Genomic DNA, 21084 nt, shown 5'->3' on the forward strand with positions numbered 1-21084 from the left:
AATGCATCCACAATGAAGACGTTGCAAGATTATTTACCGTTATTACTTATTTTCATACATTTGCAACCCTTTGTCGACAATTAGGGCACTGCAAATAGGTATTAGGCATAATGAGCAAATATCCTGCTATCTGAACCTTCAGATACTCACAGTACTTGCTTTTAATAGTGCTTATGACTAGCAGATCAATTTACCTCCAGAATATAGGATTATAAGCTTTCCACAGGCAACAACTTCATTAACAGCATTAAAACTGGAAGTGATAATACCAAGTGCAAGTCTTATGAATATTAATATTTGTTTTTTGCCTTCTAGCTTCAAGCCCTTTGTAGTTGGGTTCTCACAGACACATTTGAAACAGCTTCAGGTGAAAATAACAATATTAATGAGCAGCTGACAAGGTTACATGAAAGAACACCCAACCAAACAGGATGTTTTCCACTAATAGTTATTTGTTCAAAACGCGTCGGAGATGGGTCTGCCGTGTGCGACCATCAAAAAGGTACTTACTTCAAAGCATCGGTTTGATCCTTTTCCTCCACGGTCCCCAGGTTTCCCTTTACTTCATACAAGAGTTTAGTGCCTTGGAAACCACTGCCACGGCCATCGAATTTAACAACAATGGTGTTGAATGAACTAACAAGCACAGTTGCCCAATCTGCCTGGAACTGCTCAGTGACAATCTGGCTACCAGGACTGTCTCCACTGCAAGCAAAATAATACATAGATTCACTCATTAATTGAGGGGAATTGTTTTTACACAATGAGTTGTTACAATCTGGAATGCACTGCCTAATTCTTATAAGAACATAAGAATTCGGCCCCTCGAGGCTGCTCCGCCATTCAATAAGATCATGGCTTCATCTCCACTTTCTTGCACTATTCCCCTATCCCTTGATTCCCTTAATATTCAAAAATATATCGATCTCTGTCTTGAATATACTCAACGACTTAGCCTCCACAGCCCTCTGGAGTATAGAATTCCAAAGATTAATCACCCTCTGAGTGAAGAAATTTCTCCTCATCTCATTCCTAAATGGCCGACCCCTAATTCTGAGATTATGACCCCTGGTTCTAGACTCCCCAGCCAGGAGAAACATCCTCCCTGCATCTACCCTGCCAAACCCTGTAAGAATTGTGTATGTTTCAATGAGATCACCTCTCATTCTTCTAAACTCTAGAGAATATAGACCTAGTCTATTCAATCTCTCCTCATAGGACAATCCCTTATGTTCTTATGTGATTGAAGTCTAGGTAGTCTCAATAAATGAGTAGAGTGCTCTGACCAGGATAATAGAAACATGTATCACTAAGCCCCACCCCAACCATTAAGTCTAAAGTAATACTCACACAATAAGTAACAAAGGGTATTGAGACAGCTCTGAGAATCCTGCTGGCTTGATAATTTGCATTTTCAGTGCTGAGAAACATGAAGATACAGTTGCATTAACATTAGCAATGACCATAATGATTAAAGAATAAAATGTTTCCACAGGGATTATTACAACTGGAAAAAAACACAGGCCCGATGCACATTTCTTGGTGTTTCAAATATTCCTGTGATGTTTGTCAGGAAATAAGGCAAGGAAGAAAAACGTACAGTCATGAAAGACTGTTTTCATTTTAATTTGACTCAGTAAGGTAGTTTGTATCAAATGTGCTCTATGTCTGCCAGCTCTGTGTGTACACTTACAGACACCAGTCACCATGAAGGGGCAACCATTGTCATGAAGAAACTATTTGGCAAACCATTATTTAAAATAAGTTTACAATAATTAACAAGAGGACATAAAGCACATTGGGGTATGAATTTGTCTTGGGCGTTTGCACAAAACAAGCAATAGTGAATCAGGAACAAACTCTGCACTCCACACAATTTCCTTTGCCACTGGCTTGAGTTGCAAAGAAAATCGGGTGGGATAAGAACATAAGAAATAGGAGCAGGAGTAGGCCATTTGGCCCCTCGAGCCTGCTCCACCAGTCAATAAGATCATGGCTGATCTGATCATGGACTCAGCTCCACTTCCCTGCCCGCTCCCTATAACTCTTGACTCCTTTATTGTTCAAAAATCTGTCTATCTCCACCTTAAATATATTCAATGAGCCAGCCTCCACAGCTCTCTGAGGTAGAGAATTCCAAAGGTCCACGAGGGGAAACATCCTCACAGCATCTACCCTGTCGAGCCCCCTCAGAATCTTATACGTTTCAATAAGATCACCTCTCATTCTTCTAAATTCCAATGAGTACAGGCCCAACCTGCTCAACCTTTCTTCTCAGGAATCAACAGGGTGTATAACAGGCTGTCGATTCGCTACTAAGGCCTATTTCACCCCATTCAATCAAATCACAAGATAGACATGTATGACAAAGGCCATTTGGCCCACTGTAGCTCAATCATTTAGTTCCCCTATAACAATCCAGTTGTTTCTTAAACGAATTCAGGAATTTTTGCCTCCACTACTCTATATGAACTTCAATTCTCTGTGATGATTACTCTGTGTGAAAGAGAAGTTCCTGGCATCAGCTTGCCTTTTGTTGATTTGAGCTTGAGTTCCCTTACCCAGTTGTCATGGATTGGTTTGAAATAATGGGCTCAATTTTCCCCAGTTATCTGCGCCGTTTATTTGGAGCGCGTTGCTTTTTTATTTGCCGAGTCCGTGTCCGGACGAGGGAGCGATTCTGCCGGCCGACCCTCGAGCTCAGTGAGGAGACCTTCTTTCGGTGGCGGGGTGGTACTTTGAAAAAAATCTAAAATTAAAGAATTGCATTAGACTTCGTTGCCACAAATGTCCTCATTGAATGCCTAGCTTCCCGTTCTAAGAAAGCCTATTGCGCATGCGCAGACCAGGGTGTGGTCCATACTAGGACATCGACCTTGGGGAGCGAGGAGAGAAGCTTTAACTTTGTCCTGCTGGTTTGAGCTTCTTGCACTGGTACAATTTAATTGTGGGGGCAATATTGACAATGCCATACCGCGCGTAAGCCTTCTGCATGATAGTGTTGGGAAGGGGACGATTGATTCAACGTCATCGCATGAGGAACCTCAGAGCATGTAGGATGATGGGCAGGAGGCCTTACCCATGTCGGGTATATCGAGACAGGCATTCATACTTGCACCTGAGTGATGCAGACTGTGTGAGAAGGCTGCGTTTCCGAAAGAAGTTGTAACCGAGATGTGTGAGTTAGTAAAAGCAGACCTGCACCCTAGAAGCGTCAGAAGGACTGCTTTGTCAGTTGAAGTGAAGGTTACAGCTGCACTTTCATTCTATGCATCTGGATCATTTCAGGTCACAACTGGGGATGTGTTCACCATTTCTCAACATGCAACACATATCTGCATTCGGCAGGTGACTGCTGCACTATATGCCCGGAGGAAGGACTACATAAAGTTCCCCATGACCACCCAGGTAATGCATGAAAGGGCTGTGGGCTTCTCTAGGATTGCTGGCTTCCCAAAGATACAGGGCTGCATTGATTGTATCCACATCACCTTGCGAGCACCTTTGCACGATTCTGAGATGTAAATGAACAGAAAAGGCTTCCAGCTCGTGTGTGATGACATGCATCGCATCATGTCAGTTGTTGCGAGATACCCTGAGAGCACTCATGATGCGTTCATCCTACGCGAGAGCGCTATATCTGCCATGTTTCAGCAGTAGTCAGAAGGGCAGAGTTGGCTGCTGGGAGACAAAGGGTACGGCCTCGCCACCTGGCTCATGACGTCCCTACGTGTAACCCGGATGGAAGCTAATCGGGAATACAACATGTCGCACATTGCGACACGCAGCTTAATAGAGAGGACCATTGGAATCTTGAAATAGCATTTCCAATGCCTGGAGGCTACTTGCAATACTCCCCTGAGATTGTCGGTCAGTTCACTGTTGTGTGCTGCATGCTGCACAACTTCGCCATCATGAGGCAGCAGCAGCTGGTTGTAGAAGACCCACCTGAGGTGAGAGTGGCTGATGATGATGAGGAAGATACAGATGATGATGAGGAGGAGGAGGAGGAAGATGAGGATGCCATGCAACTACCTGAACCCGGAGCACGACGGCGAAGGAAGGCGGGCCTTTCTGCCCCTTTAACGATTGCTCGAGCCTTGCGCTAGCAGCTCATCCGTGAACGCTTTGCTGCCTGAAGGCTCAGCGCCAACTATTCCAAATGGACCATGTTTACTGTTTGGACCAGTTCCGTAATGTTGTGTTGTGTTAATGGAACAAATAATGGAAATAATTCTTCTTTAGTTCAAAATTTTGTGTTAATAATGGAACAAATAATGGAAATGATTCCGTTATAATTTAAAATATATTCAAAAGTTTAACACTTGTTTGTACTGAACTTAATGTTAATAAAAATATTCTTGTGTCAAATTTTAAAGTTTTCAGTTAAGATAACTTACAAACTTTAAGATCATTTACAAACTCTAAGATCACTTAAAAACATTAAGAGCAGTTACAAACTTTTAAACTGTAAATTTACATAACTTACAAAAAACTTTTAATTTGAGAACAGTTACAACAGTAATAACAATAATAACAACAGCAGCAAAGAAAGGCTGCACCCATCTCTCCTCCACCTTATTCTAAGACCGCCCGCTGCGCTTGGTCTTGTTGACTCCACCCCTGCCCGCAGGCAGTGGCGCAGCGTTTCTCGGGTTGCTACCAAGCTTATTCTTTCGAACATCTTGGGTAATGCGCACTTCTTGATAGTGGGCGTGGGCAGGTGGTAATGTGGAAGGCCCGGCCTGGGGCTCTTCAGAGGCTGGTCTGGGGATTGGAGTGGGAGTGGCATTTGATTCCGTCAATGGCCGCGGGGTCTGGGCGTGTTCCCTTACTGCAGCAGCTAACTCCGACATTCCCTCACTCATGTGCCCTGACAGTGTATCAGCTTCCTGCGACATTCCCTCCCTCATGTTCCCGGACAGTGTTCCCATTTCTCGTGAGAGTGTTGTTACTTCTCCCGACAGTCCCGATACCTCATCACCTACCCCACTGATGATGTCCAGGAGTGATCGCGTAAGGTCAATGCTCTCCGCACTCATTGCCACCATCTGAACCATATCTGTTAGATCCTGCACCTCAGGAGAGCGCTGTCGAGCTCTCCTTCCCCTCCTCACCCTGGGTATGGCTCGCTGCATTCTACTGGAATCTCCAGCCTCGGAATGTGAGAAACCATGGAATGTCCCAACACTCGTACAACTCAGGAAAGGGCCTGGCACCTCAATGGGCGGCATCTGCACCTCATCCAGAGTCAGTACAACAGTGGTGTCCAGCTCGTGTCATCTGGCCCAATTACAGTAAGCAGTGCCTCCACTTTGTCCTGTGAGAAATTCTTGGTCCTTAAGCCACGTTGCATATTGTATTGCAGCTCCGATCTTTCCACTGAGAATTAAAGTTGTCACACACAACTGGCTTTTTAAAAATGGCCGAATGCAGACCAGGAGCTATACTGGGCATGCGCGCCCATAGCAGTCACGTAAAAACCGTCCTTTTTTTTCACGCATGCGCAGAAGCAGGGGAGGGGTGGGGGGCATCGTTTTTGTGGTGCAGACATTAGGTTCCACTCCCCGAAGCTAAAGGACAGGCTGCACGGTGCCAATTTCAAAAATTAGAATGGGGAAACGTGCTAGTTATTTTTTTTGAGTAGTCAGGGCCAAATAACACGGGCGTAACTCTTGCAATACGCCAAAAAACGACATTGGGGAAAATTGAGCCCAATGTTCTGGGTTTACCTTTTTGGAGCATGGGAATTGCTAGATGAAAAAAGACCAAGGCCCATCCAGTTCGTCTTCTACCATCCTGGTAGTCGCATGATACAATGATAATGGAGTTGTTTACTAATCATAACAATTGATCTCTATCAACTAATCTACAACAGACCCAGAAATAACAGGAAAAACCCAGTGGTGGAGAGCTTGCGGAGCCATAGGTCCAAAGCCACCTGTTCCTCCCAAGCATGCCACACTTACGTCATGTCATAGCTCAAATTACTCATATTTTGTATCTCAAAGTGTTATTTTCGGAAAGAAATATGTCTAATTTGCATTTTCTAAACCTTTTGCGAGCTAGCGTCATCCGCGACTCAGTGGGTAACACCCTCGCCTCTGTGTCAGAAGGTTGTGGGTTCAAGTCCCACTCCAGGGACTTGAGCACAAAGGTCTAGGCTGACACTTCAGTCCAGTACTGAGGGAGTGCTGCACTGTCGAAGGTGCCGTCTTTCTGATCAGACGTTAAACCGAGGCCCCGTCTGCTCTCTCAGCTGGACGTAAAAGATCCCATGGCACTATTTCGAAGAAGAGCAGGGGAGTTATCCCTGGTGTCCTGACCAATATTTATCCCTCAATCAACATAACAAAAACAGATTATCTGGTCATGATCACATTGCTGTTTGTGGGAGCTTGCTGTGCGCAAATTGGCTGCCATGTTTCCCATATTACAACAGTGACTATACTTCAAAAGTACTTCATAGGCTGTAAAGCACTTTTAAACGCCTGGTGGTCGTGAAAGACGCGAGACAAATGCAAGCCTTACTTTTTTCCTTCCCAAGCTCTGGAGGACTGCTCTGAGTTATCTCCTTGCAAGGCTGAAAAGCTCAAAGATTTTCCAGTCTTTCAACCAAACTCAGTCCTCCACTGCTGGTGATCAGTCACATGGCTGGAGTCAAGAATGTGCCTCGCGTCCCTGCGTACAAGTGAACTGCTCTCACCTGGTAACGCAAGGTCAGCTCACCTGAATCATATTCTGGTGCTCCATGCAAGCTTGAGTTCACAGGACTGGAATGCCGGGCACTGGGAGCCAGTGAAAGGTTGCTGCCTGCCCACTGAGTGAATTGGCTAATGTGGGAGTGAGGAAAACCAGGCTAAGGCGCGGGGGGTGTGAGGTCTGTCAACGGACAGCGGTATCGTGGAAATCTTTTTTTTCGTACAAAGTTGTCTCACTTTGGGCACCTGTTCCTTGTCCTTCTAGGTGGTAGAGGTTGCGGGTTTGGGAGATGCTGCCGAAGAAGCCTTGGCAAGTTGCTGCAATGCATCTTGTAGATAGTACATACAGCAGTCACGGCGTGCCAGTGGTGGAGGGAGTGGATGTTTAAGGTGGTGGATGGGGTGCTAATCAAGCAGGCTGCTTTGTCCTGGATGGTGTCGAGCTTCTTGAGTGTTGCTGGAGCTGCACTCATCCAGGCAAGTAGAGAGTATTCTATCACACTCCTGACTTGTGCCTTGTAGATGGTGGAAAGGCTTTGGGGAGTCAGGAGGTGAGACACTTGCCGCAGAATATCCAGCCTCTGACCTGCTCTCGTTGCCACAGTATTTATGTGGCTGGTCCAGTTAAGTTTCTGGTCAATGTTGACCCCCAGGATGTTGATGGCAGGGGATTCGGCGATGGTAATGCCGTTGAATGTCAAGTAGAGGTGGTTAGACTCTCGCTTGTTGAAGATAGTCATTGCCTGGCACTTGTGTGGCACGAATGTCATACATGACGCGGGGTGCATGTTTGCTGTGCGTGCTCTCTCTCTCTCTCTCTCTCTCTCATGTGTATGCGTGTAGGCTGGGCTGCAAACTCGTGGAGCTCAGCACTGGCTCCTTCTGCATGTAAGTTTAACGTGTAATTAATTGATAAAATGTTGCTACTTTTCTTAAGCGCATGACTTCGACTACTTTCTAAAGAGGTATCGATACAGGACACTGTGATGATCCAGCACCTATGAGGAAATCCAGCCACACTGTGGGGCAGCTGGGAATTTTAAAGGAAAGTTGGCTGCCATAATAAGCCTAGCATAAGTGCCAAAGGACCATCTGAGTGCTTATCCATATTACTACAAACGCTGCATATCAAATTCATTTTACATTTGCGCAGCATCTCTATGTATTTCTAAGTGAATGTTTGATTAGTACAAAATAGTTTTTAATCCCAGTCGCACAATGTAGATCTGCCAATCAGCTAACGTGTTAAAAAGTCAATTTCCCTTATTGCTAGGCAATGAAATTAATTGAAATCTAATATGAAAACAGTTTACAAGTGAAGGAAAGTGACTAAATTGCAATTTAATACAAAAATAATTTTACATTCATTAAACAAAATGAATTAAATTGTACAATAATATAAAACTTTTGACGTGAATATTTGACTTGTTATCAGTGAACAGTGAATGTAGTTTCTTGGTTTAATTTTTTTTCTATTCCCCGGAACTGAAAGAGACAGACTACAGGAGGAAAAGTGCTGACAGACAACAAATCCCACATCATCATCATCACAGGCAGTGCCTCGGAATCGAGGAAGACTTGCTTCCACTCTAAAAATGAGTCCTTAGGTGGTTGAACAGTCTAATACGAGAACCACAGTCCCTGTCACAGGTGGGACAGATATTATTGAGGGAACGGGTGGGAGGGACAGGTTTGCTGCATGCTCCTTCCGCTGCCTGCGCTTGATTTCTGCATGCTCTCTGTTATGTCTGTAATATGCCTATGAATGACTCCACGAGGCAATGTGTTGTACTCAAACTGTAGTGACCTTGGTCCTTTATTCGTAACTCCAGAGTGAGGCAGCCGCATGGTGGCTACCCTTTTATACAGCCCCTGCCACCAGGACAGGAAACCGCGGTCTCCACCAGTTGCACCCTCTAGTGGTACCAGCATAGTATATACACAGTGTAAACCTTATTGATAGTGCATCAGGTAAACAAGTCTCCATCTTATGCAACTATACAGTGACTACACAGAGAGTATATCTATAGTCTGCATATAGAACACTCTCGGCGGTGAGACTCGAGGTGCTCAGCGCCCCCCTGGATGCACTTCTCCCACTTAGGGCGGTCTTTGTCCAGGGACTCCCAGGTGTCAGTGGGGATGTTGCATTTTGTCAGGGAGGCTTTGAGGGTGTTTTTGTAATGTTTCCTCTGCCCACCTTTGGCTTGTTTGCTGTGAAGGAGTTCCGAGTAAAGCGCTTGCTTTGAGAGTCTCGTGTCTGGCATGTGAACAATGTGGCCTGCCCATCGGAGCTGATCAAGTGTGGTCAGCGCTTCAATGCTGGGGATGTTGACCTGGTCGGGGACACTAACGTTGGTGCGCCTGTCCTCCCAGGGGATTTGCAGGATCTTGCGGAGACATCGTTGGTGGTAGTTCTTCAGCGAGTTGAGGTGTCTACTGGACATGGTCCATGTCTCTGAGCCATACAGGAGGACAGGTATTACTACAGTCCTGTAGACCATGAGCTTCAAACACTCTTTTCCTCAGCCGGCCGAAGGCTGCACTGGCGCACTGGAGGCGGCGTTGAATCTCAATATACAATCCATCGTCTGCAATTTTATACTCACTTTCCCAGAGTCTAGTCAGGGAAAAGCATTTGTTTAAAAAACACAGATGAGGGAGGGATGTTCGTACTGGGATGGGACTCCACCGATACATGGCACCCATCAAGCACAGCCAAATGCAAAGATAGACTCCCTTAATTATATAGGAACATAGGAACAGGAGTGGGCCATTCAGCCCCTTGAGCCTGTTCCACCATTCAATTAGATCATGCACGATCTGTATCTTAACTCCATTTACCCGTCTTGGTTACGAAACCGTTAATACCGTTGCCTAACAAAAATCTATCAATCTCAGTTTTGAAATTTTGAATTGACCTCTCCGTCATCCCCCCAGTAGCCAGACCTTTTGGGGGAGAGAAAACCAGATTTCCACAACCCTTTGTGCGAAGATGTGCTTCCTGACAATTCTGCCTGCAAATGATGCATCAGCCATCCCGTAGGTCAGGTTGCCAATTAAAGAAAGAAAGAAAGACCTGTGTTTATGTAGCATCTTTCACAACTGGTCTGTTTTTAATCTTGTTTTTAAAAACTCATTCATAGTATGTGGGCCCATAGTATAGTTATTGCCCACCCGAGTTGCCCTTGAGAAGCTGGTGGTGGAACTCCTTCTTGAACCGCTGTAGTCCCTGTGGTGAAGATACTCCCACAGTGCTGTAAGGGAGGGAATTCCAGGATTTTGCCCCAGCGACGATGAAGGAACGGCGATATATTTCCAAGTCAGGACATTGTATTATTTGGAGGGAAATGTGGAGATGATGGTGTTCCCATGCACCTGCTGCCCTTGTCCTTCTAGCTGGTATCAATTGTACAACTTCAGTGTTTTCAACAGCCTGTCAAATTCTAGTTATTTAAAGTGAAACCAGTCTGTAAAACTTTACGGAGGAACTATTTTTCCACCAAATTTGAAAGGCTGCAAGAAATTGTGCACCAGAGAATTATTATTCAGATTTTTCTATGAATTCTTCATAAACTAATAGTTTCAATATGTGAATAAAATATGGACTGTAAATAATTCACTTAACCTGAAATACTTTACGATTTTTTAAATGTCTGTCAACGCCCTTTATCAGACCTCTGCTTAATTCCTGTCTGTCCCACACCATTCCTATGGCCTCTATACCATGCACTGTTCCACAGGCCTCTACCTATGGCCCTCTATACCATGCACCGTTCCACAGGCCTCTGCCTATGGCCCTCTATACCATGCACCGTTCCACAGGCCTCTGCCTATGGCCCTCTATACCATGCATTGTTCCACAGGCCTCTACCTATGGCCCTCTATACCATGCACCGTTCCACAGGCCTCTGCCTAAGGCCCTCTATACCATGCACTGTTCCTCAGACCTCTGCCTATGGCCCTCTCTACCATGCACCTTTCTTTATGCCGTTATCTATGGTCCTCTATACCATGCACCATTGCTCAGACCTTTGCCAATTGAGTTCTGCACTGGCAACGGCATGACAGGAACTATTGTTGACTCATTTTCTGACTCCCCCCCCACCCCCCATCTCACCAATCTCTCTGCTGAGATGGCCAGGCTGAGATCAGGGACTCACCCGGTGAATGTACGAGTTTACTGCACCACCAGGATATCTTATAGTTATAGTTCAGCTGCACTCAAAAACGAACGACTTGCCCCCCCACAGAATTGCTCTGGTCTATGAAAAATGTGCTGACCAATAAAGTCTATGTTTGCAGCAGAGCAAAGCAACAGCAAGCTGCTAGCTATTTGCCTCTGAATACATGTAGGCTTGTCAGAAATGAGCTGCAAAGCACAATGCTAGAAATCAATAACTAAAAGGCAACAAAAGGGGTATTTAACTTGCAAACATATACAGTTTGTAAATATATATATATATATCTATATGTGTGTCTGAGCATAATTAGCCAACAAGACACAAATTACTAATGGACCCACAGGCAATGTTTTGCACTTTGAATAAAGGCCGCAACCTCATAATCTCTGAGTGCACTTGATTGATAACAAGCTAAGTTGCAGAATAGTTAAATCACATTAATATTTTATTGGACAATGTTCATCTTACTTCCAGTGGCAAGCAGAGACCTTAAGAATGTAAAATCCAATAAAACCACAACAAAATAGATGACTCCAGGAATAATACTATATTGGCAGTCAGAACCATTCCTATTGCCGATGACCTGAATGTGCAGATACTTACTGTAATCCTTTATCACAACTTCCATGAAATCGATTAGGGGCATTTGCTTGCTGTCAGTAGCATTCTGTACCTTGTCGTTTTGCTCCAACACAAAATATTCTAAAGGGGAGGAAAAAAAGAGAACATTAGATCTTAAGTTGGCATTTTGCACTGTAACTGCACTATGCAATGTTATTGTCCAGATGTGCAACACATTCCTGTGACATTCCTGGTAGAGTGCTGTTGTAACGGAGGTGCTAATTCATTCGCTTCATCTTTCATCCATTTTTTTGGCCACACTTACCAGGGTGAGGGATGTTGGGGCTGGGCAATGGAGCACTTTCCATGGCTGCCACCAATTGACTTGGCTGGGCACCTAAAGGCAAGGGCGCCTGGTACTCGTGGCACTGTGGCCTCGCCTTAAATTGCTGCCAACCTGGAGTATCTTTGGGGTCCCAAGGCTGTCTGAAAACCATTGTTGAGAGTTCCAACACTCCCCCTCCACAACTCCCCCTCTCCCCTCCGGATCTTCCGGTTGAACACTGATCATCGGGCAAGGGGGGTGGAGTTGGATAGGGAATATCTTCTGTATTATTTTAAACGGTGGGTGCACATTATTCCTCTATGCTATTATCAGCAATGGTACCCTACTCCCGTGGTAGTGCGGGGCTGAAGATGACAGATGCAAATTACATCCTGCAGCATAAGCAGGAACACTCGAGAATGTAAACTTGCACTTATCTCATCCATCGCCAGATCTGGCTGGGCCATGGCAAGCTCCACCATGCCTCACTATTCTTTTATTGACTAGCCCACTAATCCAGCCTCCAGTGCTGTCCAACACAAGGTCCAACACCGCCTCCAGTGCGCAAGTGCAGCCTTCGGTCGCCTGAGGAAGAGATTGTTCGAAGACCAGGCCCTCAAATCTGGCACCAAGCTTATGGTCTACAGGGCTGCAGTAATACCCGCCCTCCTGTATGATTCAGTGATGTGGACCATATACAGTAGACATCTCAAATCGCTGGAGAAATACCACCAACGATGTCTCCGTAAGATCCTGCAAATCCCCTGGGAGGATAGACGCACCAATATCAATATTCTCGATCAGGCCAACATCCCCAGCAATGAAGCACTGATTACACTTGACCAGCTCCGTTGGGTGGGCCACATTGTGCACATGCACGACACAAGACTCCTAAAACAAGCGCTCGATTCGAAACTCCTACACGGCAAGCGATACCCAGGTGGGCAGAGGAAACATTTCAAGGACACCCTCAAAGCCTCCCTGATTAAGTGCAACATCCCCAGCGACACCTGGGAGTCCCTGGCCAAAGACCGCCCTAAGTGGAGGAAGAGCATCTGGGAGGGCGCTGAGCTCCTCGAGTCTCGTCGCCGAGAGCATGCAGAAATCAAGTGCAGGCAGCGGAAGGAGTGGCGGAAAACCAGACTCCCCACCTACCCTTTCCTTCAACCAACGTCCCGCATTGGACTGTATAGTCACCTGAGAACTCACTTTTAGAGTGGAAGCACATCTTCCTCGATTTCGAGGGACTGCCTATGATGCTACTGACTCCAGGATCAACACCCCTCCCATGTCATTCAAAGTTAGACCACTAACTGCAGGCTCCTTTATTCAACAACCAACATCCTCACTTCAAACACCAGGTCCGAGCAACTCATGGATTTCTTCATCAGCGAGATTGAAGCTATCTGTGCAGTGCCTCTGTTGCATTATCCTCATCCCCTTACCCAAAGCCAGCCCTCCCTCTCCCTCCCCCAAGTCCGACACGCACACTAAACCTGAACCCCCGTCTTTCTGCAGCCTCGCTCTCATCTTCCCCTCTTCCCTCTCCAAGCTTATCTCATCCACGAGACTCATCTCCTATTCCCTTGATTCCCTTTCCACTCAACAGTTGACCACCCAAATCTCTTTTCCGGCCCCCATGTTAACTGAAATCATCAATGTTTTCCTCTGATCCTCAACCCGGTTTTTAAATCTCTCCATTGCCTTGCGCCACCCGATCCCCTCCAGCTTTATGTCTGCCCTGAACCCACTGATTTTGATGCATCCTTTCTCACTTTGCCCAATCATAGGTGGAAGATCCTTCAGCTGGTTAAATCCTGCTCTCCAGATATCTACCCTTAAATCCTCTACTCCTTTCACTCCTCCTTCAAAAATCTTCTCATATCCATCCATTTCCTGGCTCAGCAACTTCTGTCCATACGTCTATCTGTGAGGTATTTTGGGGCTTTTTTTCAATGGAAGTCGCTGCAGTGGAATGCGGTTACTGCATAACATTCATCATCAGCATCATAGGCAGGCCCTCGAAATCGAGGAAGATTTGCTTCCACTCTAAAAGTGAGTTCTCAGGTGACTGAACAGTCCAATACGGGAATTACAGTCTCTGTCACAGGTGGGACAGACAGTCGTTGAAGGAAAGAGTGGGTGAGGAGTCTGGTTTTCCGCACGCTCCTTCCGCTGCCTGCGCTTGCTTTCTGCATGCTCTTGGCGACGAGACTCGAGATACTCAGCGCCCTCCCGGATGCTCTTCCTCCACTTGGGGTGGTCTTTGGCCAGGAACTCCCAGGTGTCGGTGGGGATGTTGTATTTTATAAAGGAGGCTTTGAGAGTGTCCTTGAAATGTTTCCTCTGCCCACCTGGGGCTCGCTTGCCGTGTAGGAGTTCCGAGTAGAGCGCTTGCTTTGGGAGTCTTGTGTCAGGCATGTGGACAATGTGGCCCACCCAACGGAGCTGGTCGAGTGTGGTCAGTGCTTCGATGCTGGGGATGTTGGCCTGATCGAGAACACTGACGTTGGTGCGTCTGTCCTCCCAGGGGATTTGCAGCATCTTGCAGAGACATCGTTGGTGGTATTTCTCCAGCATAACATTAATATATACATGAAACGCAAGGTAAAAAGAATGAAATAAAAATGTTTCTCTAAAGTTTAGTGCTTACGATGTGTACCATTCCATCATGTTGTCAGAGCTCTGTGCCCTCCCGATTTGTTTTAAGCAAACACCAATTTTAAGACAGAAGTAAAGCTATAGTTTTGCTTCCAATGGCTGGTAAATCTGTTATCCGAAGAAAGAGAGACGACTTTGTCACTCTTCCGACTGAAAGAAGATTATCGCTACTTCAGTAAACAGCCCCGAAAAGGTTTTCTAACTCTCGGGCTCCTGCTCAGAGGTAAAGCAGAAATGGAATTGTGGAACTAATCTACCTAAACAGTAACATTTTTCAGTGCGAAGGTATGAACGATTTTTTTTTTCATTTCTTTGGTAATAACTCCGTTTTCCTTTGAGGGCTATGATCATAGCATTCCAGAACCAAAATAAAGAAATATATATTTGGTTCCATCACCTCATTTAGGTATATTTTGTTGTTTTCATTAATAAAGCGGAACATTGCGCAGTACAGTGCTGAAAAAAACCACTCTACAGTCCACACTGTAATGTATTTGCTTCATGGGTTCTTTGCTTAAGAATTCATAGCAACACATTGCTATTAAGAACTAGTTGGTTTATTAGCAAAGGTTTAACAATCACACTACACATTACCAGTTCATCCACCAGTTTCACAACTGCATACCTCATCGTGGATCCCCCGAACCCAACTGGCTGGGGTTTTATTGAGTCTTGTGAACATCACGTGACTGACTAAGCCACTCCCAACTCAACAGCTCGACAAACCTGTGAGCATACTCACGGGTGCATACATTACACACACTATTGCCTCCAATTCACGCACTCATCACCCTTTGCTTCAAGTAGGTGAATTTAACTGTCAATGCAACTCGCCCCTTCTAAGTGTCAGCCAACAACAACAACAATTTGCATTTCTATAGTGCCTGTCACACAGTGAAACATCCCAAGCCGCTTCACGGGAGCAATATTGAACACAATTTGACACCGAAGGAGATATTAGGGGGCCGAAATTGCACACAGCCCAAAACCAGTCACTCTTGAAGTGTTCCGTCCGCTCTAATGCATGGGGTGCACAATCCAGAGAAATTCAGCGTTTTGGTAGCTATTTCCAGTTGCAGCGGTGTAGGTGTCGGGAGACGGGCGGAAGTGCAGTCGCGTCGGAGTAGTCGCCACTCGCGGAGCGGAAGTGGGGGCGGGTCGGAGTAGCCGACGCTCGAAGTCATCAGCGCCGCGCTGGTGACATCGTCATACTGGTGCGTCACAATGTCCCTCCCCATCAGTTAAAGGGGAGGGCCACTGCAAACTCTGCAGCCACTTCAGCGGCAAACACTGGGTCACCAGGGAGGGTTTTGGCCGGGCCAGTGGCCTGGCACCCAAAAGGGGGGGTGCCAGTCTGCCTGCTGGCGGTCCGGCCGAAGCTGCGGGCATAATTGTCGGCCCGAGCTGGCAGTCAGCCGACAAAAACAAACATGGAGTCGCCGGCAGTGTCATCTCCTCTTTAAGCGGGCCATGCCGCCAAGCCACAGAAAGGGAACCGACAGCAAATGGTGTTGGGGGCACCGACCAGTGGTGGCACTGCTCCCGCAGGGCAATTTTCGAAAGGGGCAATTTCCCGCGGGCCAATTTCGAGAAGGGCCGGCGCCAGTCGTTAAGGGGTCGGCGCGCGCACGACGTGGCGGGAAAAGGGGTGGAGCGGTCCCGCACACCGCTCCAAACCTGAGGATGGGCAATATCTAAAATGACGGCCCCCTCCGCGGAGACTTGGCGGGCAGTCCGCACCGACCCATGGCCGTTGCTTTCAGGCACCCACGGGCCTTATAGAAAGGGGCAATTTTGGCCCCTGGGATTGGTGTCCAAAAGCTTGGTCAAAGAGGTAGGTTTTAAGGAGCATCTTAAAGGAGCAGAGAGGTAGAGGCGGAGAGGTTTAGGGAACCTTATAGGGGGTCTTGTCAGACAGCCTAATCCAGATGAGTTGTGAATATTTTTAAGCTGAGGTGGGAGAGGATAGGAGACAAACGCACATACTGCAGCAGCAAATAGAGGCAGGTATCAAGGGTTGTGGCCGCATCCTCCTCATCTACCTGACTGTTAGGTGAGTGGGCAAATGCATGGCAGATGCAGTATAATGTGGATAAATGTGAAGTTATCCACTTTGGTGGCAAAAACAGGAAGGCAGAATATTATCTGAATGGTGACAGATTAGGAAAAGAGGAGGTGCAACGAGACCTGGGTCATTGAAAGTTGGCATGCAGGTACAGCAGGCGGTGAAGAAGGCAAATGGCATGTTGGCCTTCATAACGAGAGGATTTGAGTATAGGAGCAGGGAGATCTTACTGTGGTTGTACAGGGCCTTGGTGAGGCCACACCTTGAATATTGTGTACAGTTTTGGTCTCCTAATCTGAAGAAGGACATTCTTGCTATTGAGGGAGTGCAGCAAAGGTTCACCAGTCTGATTCCCGGGATGACAGGACTAACATATGAAGAAAGACTGGATCGACTTGGCTTATATTCACTGGAATTTAAAAGAATGAGAGGGGATCTCATAGAAACATATAAACTTCTGATGGGACTGGACAGGTTAGATGCAGGAAGAATGTTCCCGATGATGGGGAAGTCCAGAATCAGGGGTCACAGTCTAAGGATAAGGGTTAAGCCATTTCGGACCGAGATGAGGAGAAACTTCTTCACTCAGAGAATTGTGAACCTGTGGAATTCTCTACCACAGAAAGTTGTTAAGGCCAGTTCGTTAGAAATATTCAAAAGGGAGTTAGATGTGGCCCTTACGGCTAAAGGGATCAGAGAGTATGGAGAAAAAGCAGGAATGGGGTACTGAAGTTGCATGATCAGCCATGATCATATTGAATGGTCATGCAGGCTCGAAGGGCCGAATGGCCTACTCCTGCACCTATTTTCTATGTTTCTATGCTTCTATGTTGCTGGTTTCCCTGGTCACATTCTGGTTGGTATGCCCAACCTGACCCTCTGTGGCAGCCCAATTTGAGCTGATCTGATCCCATTCCCATGGGTATTCCCCCACCTAACCTTACTCCCCGTGGCAGCACCCACTTGCCCTGACACCCATTGGCACATCGGTATGGGTGTAGGAGTGCCAGAAATAGCTGCATTTCTTCCAGGGAAACACAGCATGGAAGCAGTTGCCGCAAAACGTGATCTGCTGCCACAAAGGTGCTTCCCGTGGCTAGCAACATACGTGGTGCAATGTAGTCTAGAATCCGGCACGCGTCAAGAAAATTGGATCATGGCTGCTTCCATGCAATCGGGAAATGAATTGCTTGTTGCAAGAGCTGAGGCAATACTGTGAGAAATGTCAGTCTAACTTGCGAAGAGAGCACTAGAAAAATGAGCTATGATTGCATTGAAATGGTGCTGCTATATCCTAACTTGCACCAAGTCCTGTTCATCCATCACCCCGACCTACATTGGGTCCTGGTCCACCAATGCCTTGATTTTCATCCTCCATGGCCTCCACGGCCTCATCCCTCCCGACCTCTGTAACCTCCTGCAGTCGTACAACCCTCCGAGAACTCTGCGTTCCTCCGATTCTGTCCCCTTCACTTCCTTCACCCCACCATTGGTGGTCGTTCAGCTGTCTAGCCCCCAAGCTCCAAAACTTTCTCCCTAAATCCCTCTGCCTCTCCAACCCTCTCTCATCCCTTAAGACACTTCTCAAGAACTACCTCTTTGACCAAGCTTCTGGCCACCTGTCCCAATGTCTCGTTCTTTAGCTCGGTGACAGTTTTTCTCTGATTACGCTTCTGTGGAGCGTCTTGGCACATTTTTATCAATTAAAAAAGGGGACCATCTTTAAAAAAGGGGACAAGTCCGACTGCGGCAACTACAGAGAAATCTCCCTGTTATCAGCCACTGGGAAAGTCGTTGCTAGAGTCCTCCTCAACCGTCTTCTCCCTGTGGCCGTGGAGCTCCTCCCGGAGTCATAGTGAGGATTTCGTCCCCTATGGGGCACAACAGACATGATTTTTGCAGCGTGACAACTGCAGGAAAAATGTAGGGAACAGCGCCAGCCCTTATACATGGCCTTCTTTGACCTTACAAAGGCCTTTGACACTGTCAACCGTGAGGGTCAATGGAGCGTCCTCCTCCGTTTCGGATGCCCCCAAAAGTTCGTCATCATCCTTCACCTGCTCCACGATGACATGCAGGCCATGATCCTTACCAATGGATCCATCACAGACCCAATCCACGTCCGGACCGGGGTCAAACAGGGATGCATCTTTGCCCCAACCCTCTTCTCAATCTTTCTCGCTGCCATGCTCCACCTCACAGTCAATAAGCTCCCCGCTGGAGTGGAACTAAACTACAGAACCAGTGGGAAGCTGTTCAACCTGCGCCGTTTCCAGGCCAGGTCAAAGACCACCCCAACCTCTGTCGTTGAGCTACTGTACGCAGATGACGCCTGCGTTTGCGCACATACAGAGGCTGAACTCCAGGACATAGTCGACGTATTTGCTAAGGTGTACGACAGCATGGGCCTTACACTAAACATCCGTAAGACAAAAGTCCTCCACCAGCCTGTCCTCGCCGCACAGCACTGCCTCCCAGTCATCAAGATCCACGGCGTGGCCCTGGACAATGTGAACCATTTCCCAAACCTCGGGAGCCTCTTATCAACAAGAGCAGACATTGACAACAAGATTCAACACCGCCTCCAGTGCGCCAGTGCAGCCTTTGGACGGCTGAGGAAAAGAGTGTTTGAAGACCAGGCCCTCAAAATTGCCACCAATCTCATGGTCTACAGGGCTGTAGTAATATCCGCCCTCCGAATGGCTCAGACACGTGGACTATGTGCAGTAGACACCTCAAGTCGCTGGAGAAATACCACCAACGATATCTCCACAAGAGCTACAAATCCCCTGGGAGGACAGATGCACCAACATTAGAGTCCTTGACCAGGCCACCATCCCCAGCATTGAAGCACTGACCACATTTGACCAGCTCCGCTGAGCAGGCCACATTGTTCACATGCCTGACACGAGACTCCAAAAGCAAGCGCACTACTCGGAACTCATTTATGGCAAACGAGCCAAAGGTGGGCAGCGGAAACGTTACAAGGACACCCTCAAAACCTCCCTGATAAAGTGCAACATCCCCACTGACACCTGGGAGTCCCTGGCCAAAGACTGCCCTAAGTGGGGGAAGTGCATCCAGGAGGGCTCTGAGCACTTTGAGTCTCAACGCCTAGAGCATGCTGAAAACAAGCGCAGGCAGCGGAGAGCGTGCAGCAAACCTGTCCCACCCACCCTTTCCCTCAACGACTGTCTGCCCCACTGTGACAGGGACTGTGATTCTCTTATTAGACTGTTCAGCCACCTAAGGACTCATATTAAGAGTAGAAGCAAGTCTTCCTCGATCCGAGGGATTGCCTAGGATGGGTGCAATATAGTCTAGAATCCGGCATGTGTCAAGAAAATTGGATCATGGCTGCTTCCATGCGATCGGGAAATGAATTGCTTGTGGCAAGAGCTGAGGCAATATTGTGAGAAAAGTCAGTCTAACATGCGAAGAGAGCACTAGAAAAATGAGCTATGATTGCATTGAAATGGTGCTGCTATATCCTAACTTGCACCAAGTCCTGTTCATCCATCACCCCGACCTACATTGGGTCCCCATCCACCAAGGCCTTGATTTTCATCCTCCATGGCCTCCATGGCCTCGTCCCTCCCTACCTCTGTAACCTCCTGCAGTCGTACAACCCTCCGAGAACTCTGCGTTCCTCCAATTCTGACCCCTTGACTTCCTTTGCCCCATCATTGGCGGCCGTGCCTTCAGCTATCTAGCCCCCAAGCTCCAAAACTCTCTCCCTAAATCCCTCTGCCTCTCCACCCCTCTCTCTCATCCTTTAAGAACTACCTCTTTGACCAAGCTTCTGGCCACCTGTCCCAATGTCTCCTTCTTTAGCTCGGTGACAATTTTTCTCTGATTACGCTTCTGTGGAGCGTCTTGGGACATTTTTGCCTGTTAAAGACGCTCTATAAATGTAAGTCGTTGTTGGCATGGGCTCACGACAATGGTTTGCATGGGACCACGGACCACAAGAATGTTTTTTTTAGTGGAGAATACTGGTTGCTTATGACTGCAAGAGGGAACATCTGTCTCACTGGAAATGCAGCGTTAAGAATAAGAATAAGATGTCAAGTGGTTCTGTGACCTTCAATAAAATGTCATGAAGTTGGTACAATAATTGAGTAGAGGCATTTGAGAGAAATGTTTCGCAGATGTACACCGTGACATTTATGCGATGAGAAAAGTTCATGCATTAGTGAGAAGTAAAATGCTTATTTAAGGTGAACATCGAGAGACAAAAAATAGTTAATTGGACATAATGTACAAGGGCAACGACAGAATTGCAGAATAAGTCGGTGTTCATGGAGACAATTAGATTCAAGGAGCCGGCAAACCGGCATTTTTTTGCACTTTCAAAGCTTCATTTATATCAAAATTTGATGTATTATTCTGTTCAAAAATTTATAAAGAAAAAAAGCAAATGTTTAATCGGTTGAATTGCTTTCACTCTTAAAATAATTGTGAAGAGAAATGCTCCAGTGCATTGATGAGCAAGGGCATACTGAATATAAAGAAATAGGATTTTTGGGGGGAGTGTTCCAAACAATGGATAGAAATATTTTTCTAATCTGCAGGTGAATCATCGAG

The 21084-nt window shown here is 46.8% G+C and overlaps 1 protein-coding gene across 4 annotated transcripts in view; it reads right to left on the bottom strand.

The window, feature by feature from the left end:
• dpp6a (dipeptidyl-peptidase 6a) overlaps positions 1–21084 on the bottom strand; it is an 828704-nt gene that overhangs the window by 37534 nt on the left and 770086 nt on the right. For all 4 annotated transcript variants that reach the window (XR_011593400.1, XM_070881647.1, XM_070881648.1 and 1 more), the window contains 3 exons: positions 11489–11587; positions 1351–1420; positions 511–705 (listed from right to left, as the gene is read on the bottom strand). Coding sequence is in view for 3 of the 4 variants with exons in the window: in XM_070881647.1 (XP_070737748.1) it covers positions 511–705; positions 1351–1420; positions 11489–11587 (364 nt within the window). In the remaining variant the exon portion in view is untranslated. The remainder of the gene's footprint in view (positions 1–510; positions 706–1350; positions 1421–11488; positions 11588–21084) is intronic.

Source organism: Pristiophorus japonicus, chromosome 5 (genome assembly GCF_044704955.1).
Source record: "Pristiophorus japonicus isolate sPriJap1 chromosome 5, sPriJap1.hap1, whole genome shotgun sequence".
NCBI classification, from domain to species: domain Eukaryota; kingdom Metazoa; phylum Chordata; class Chondrichthyes; family Pristiophoridae; genus Pristiophorus; species Pristiophorus japonicus.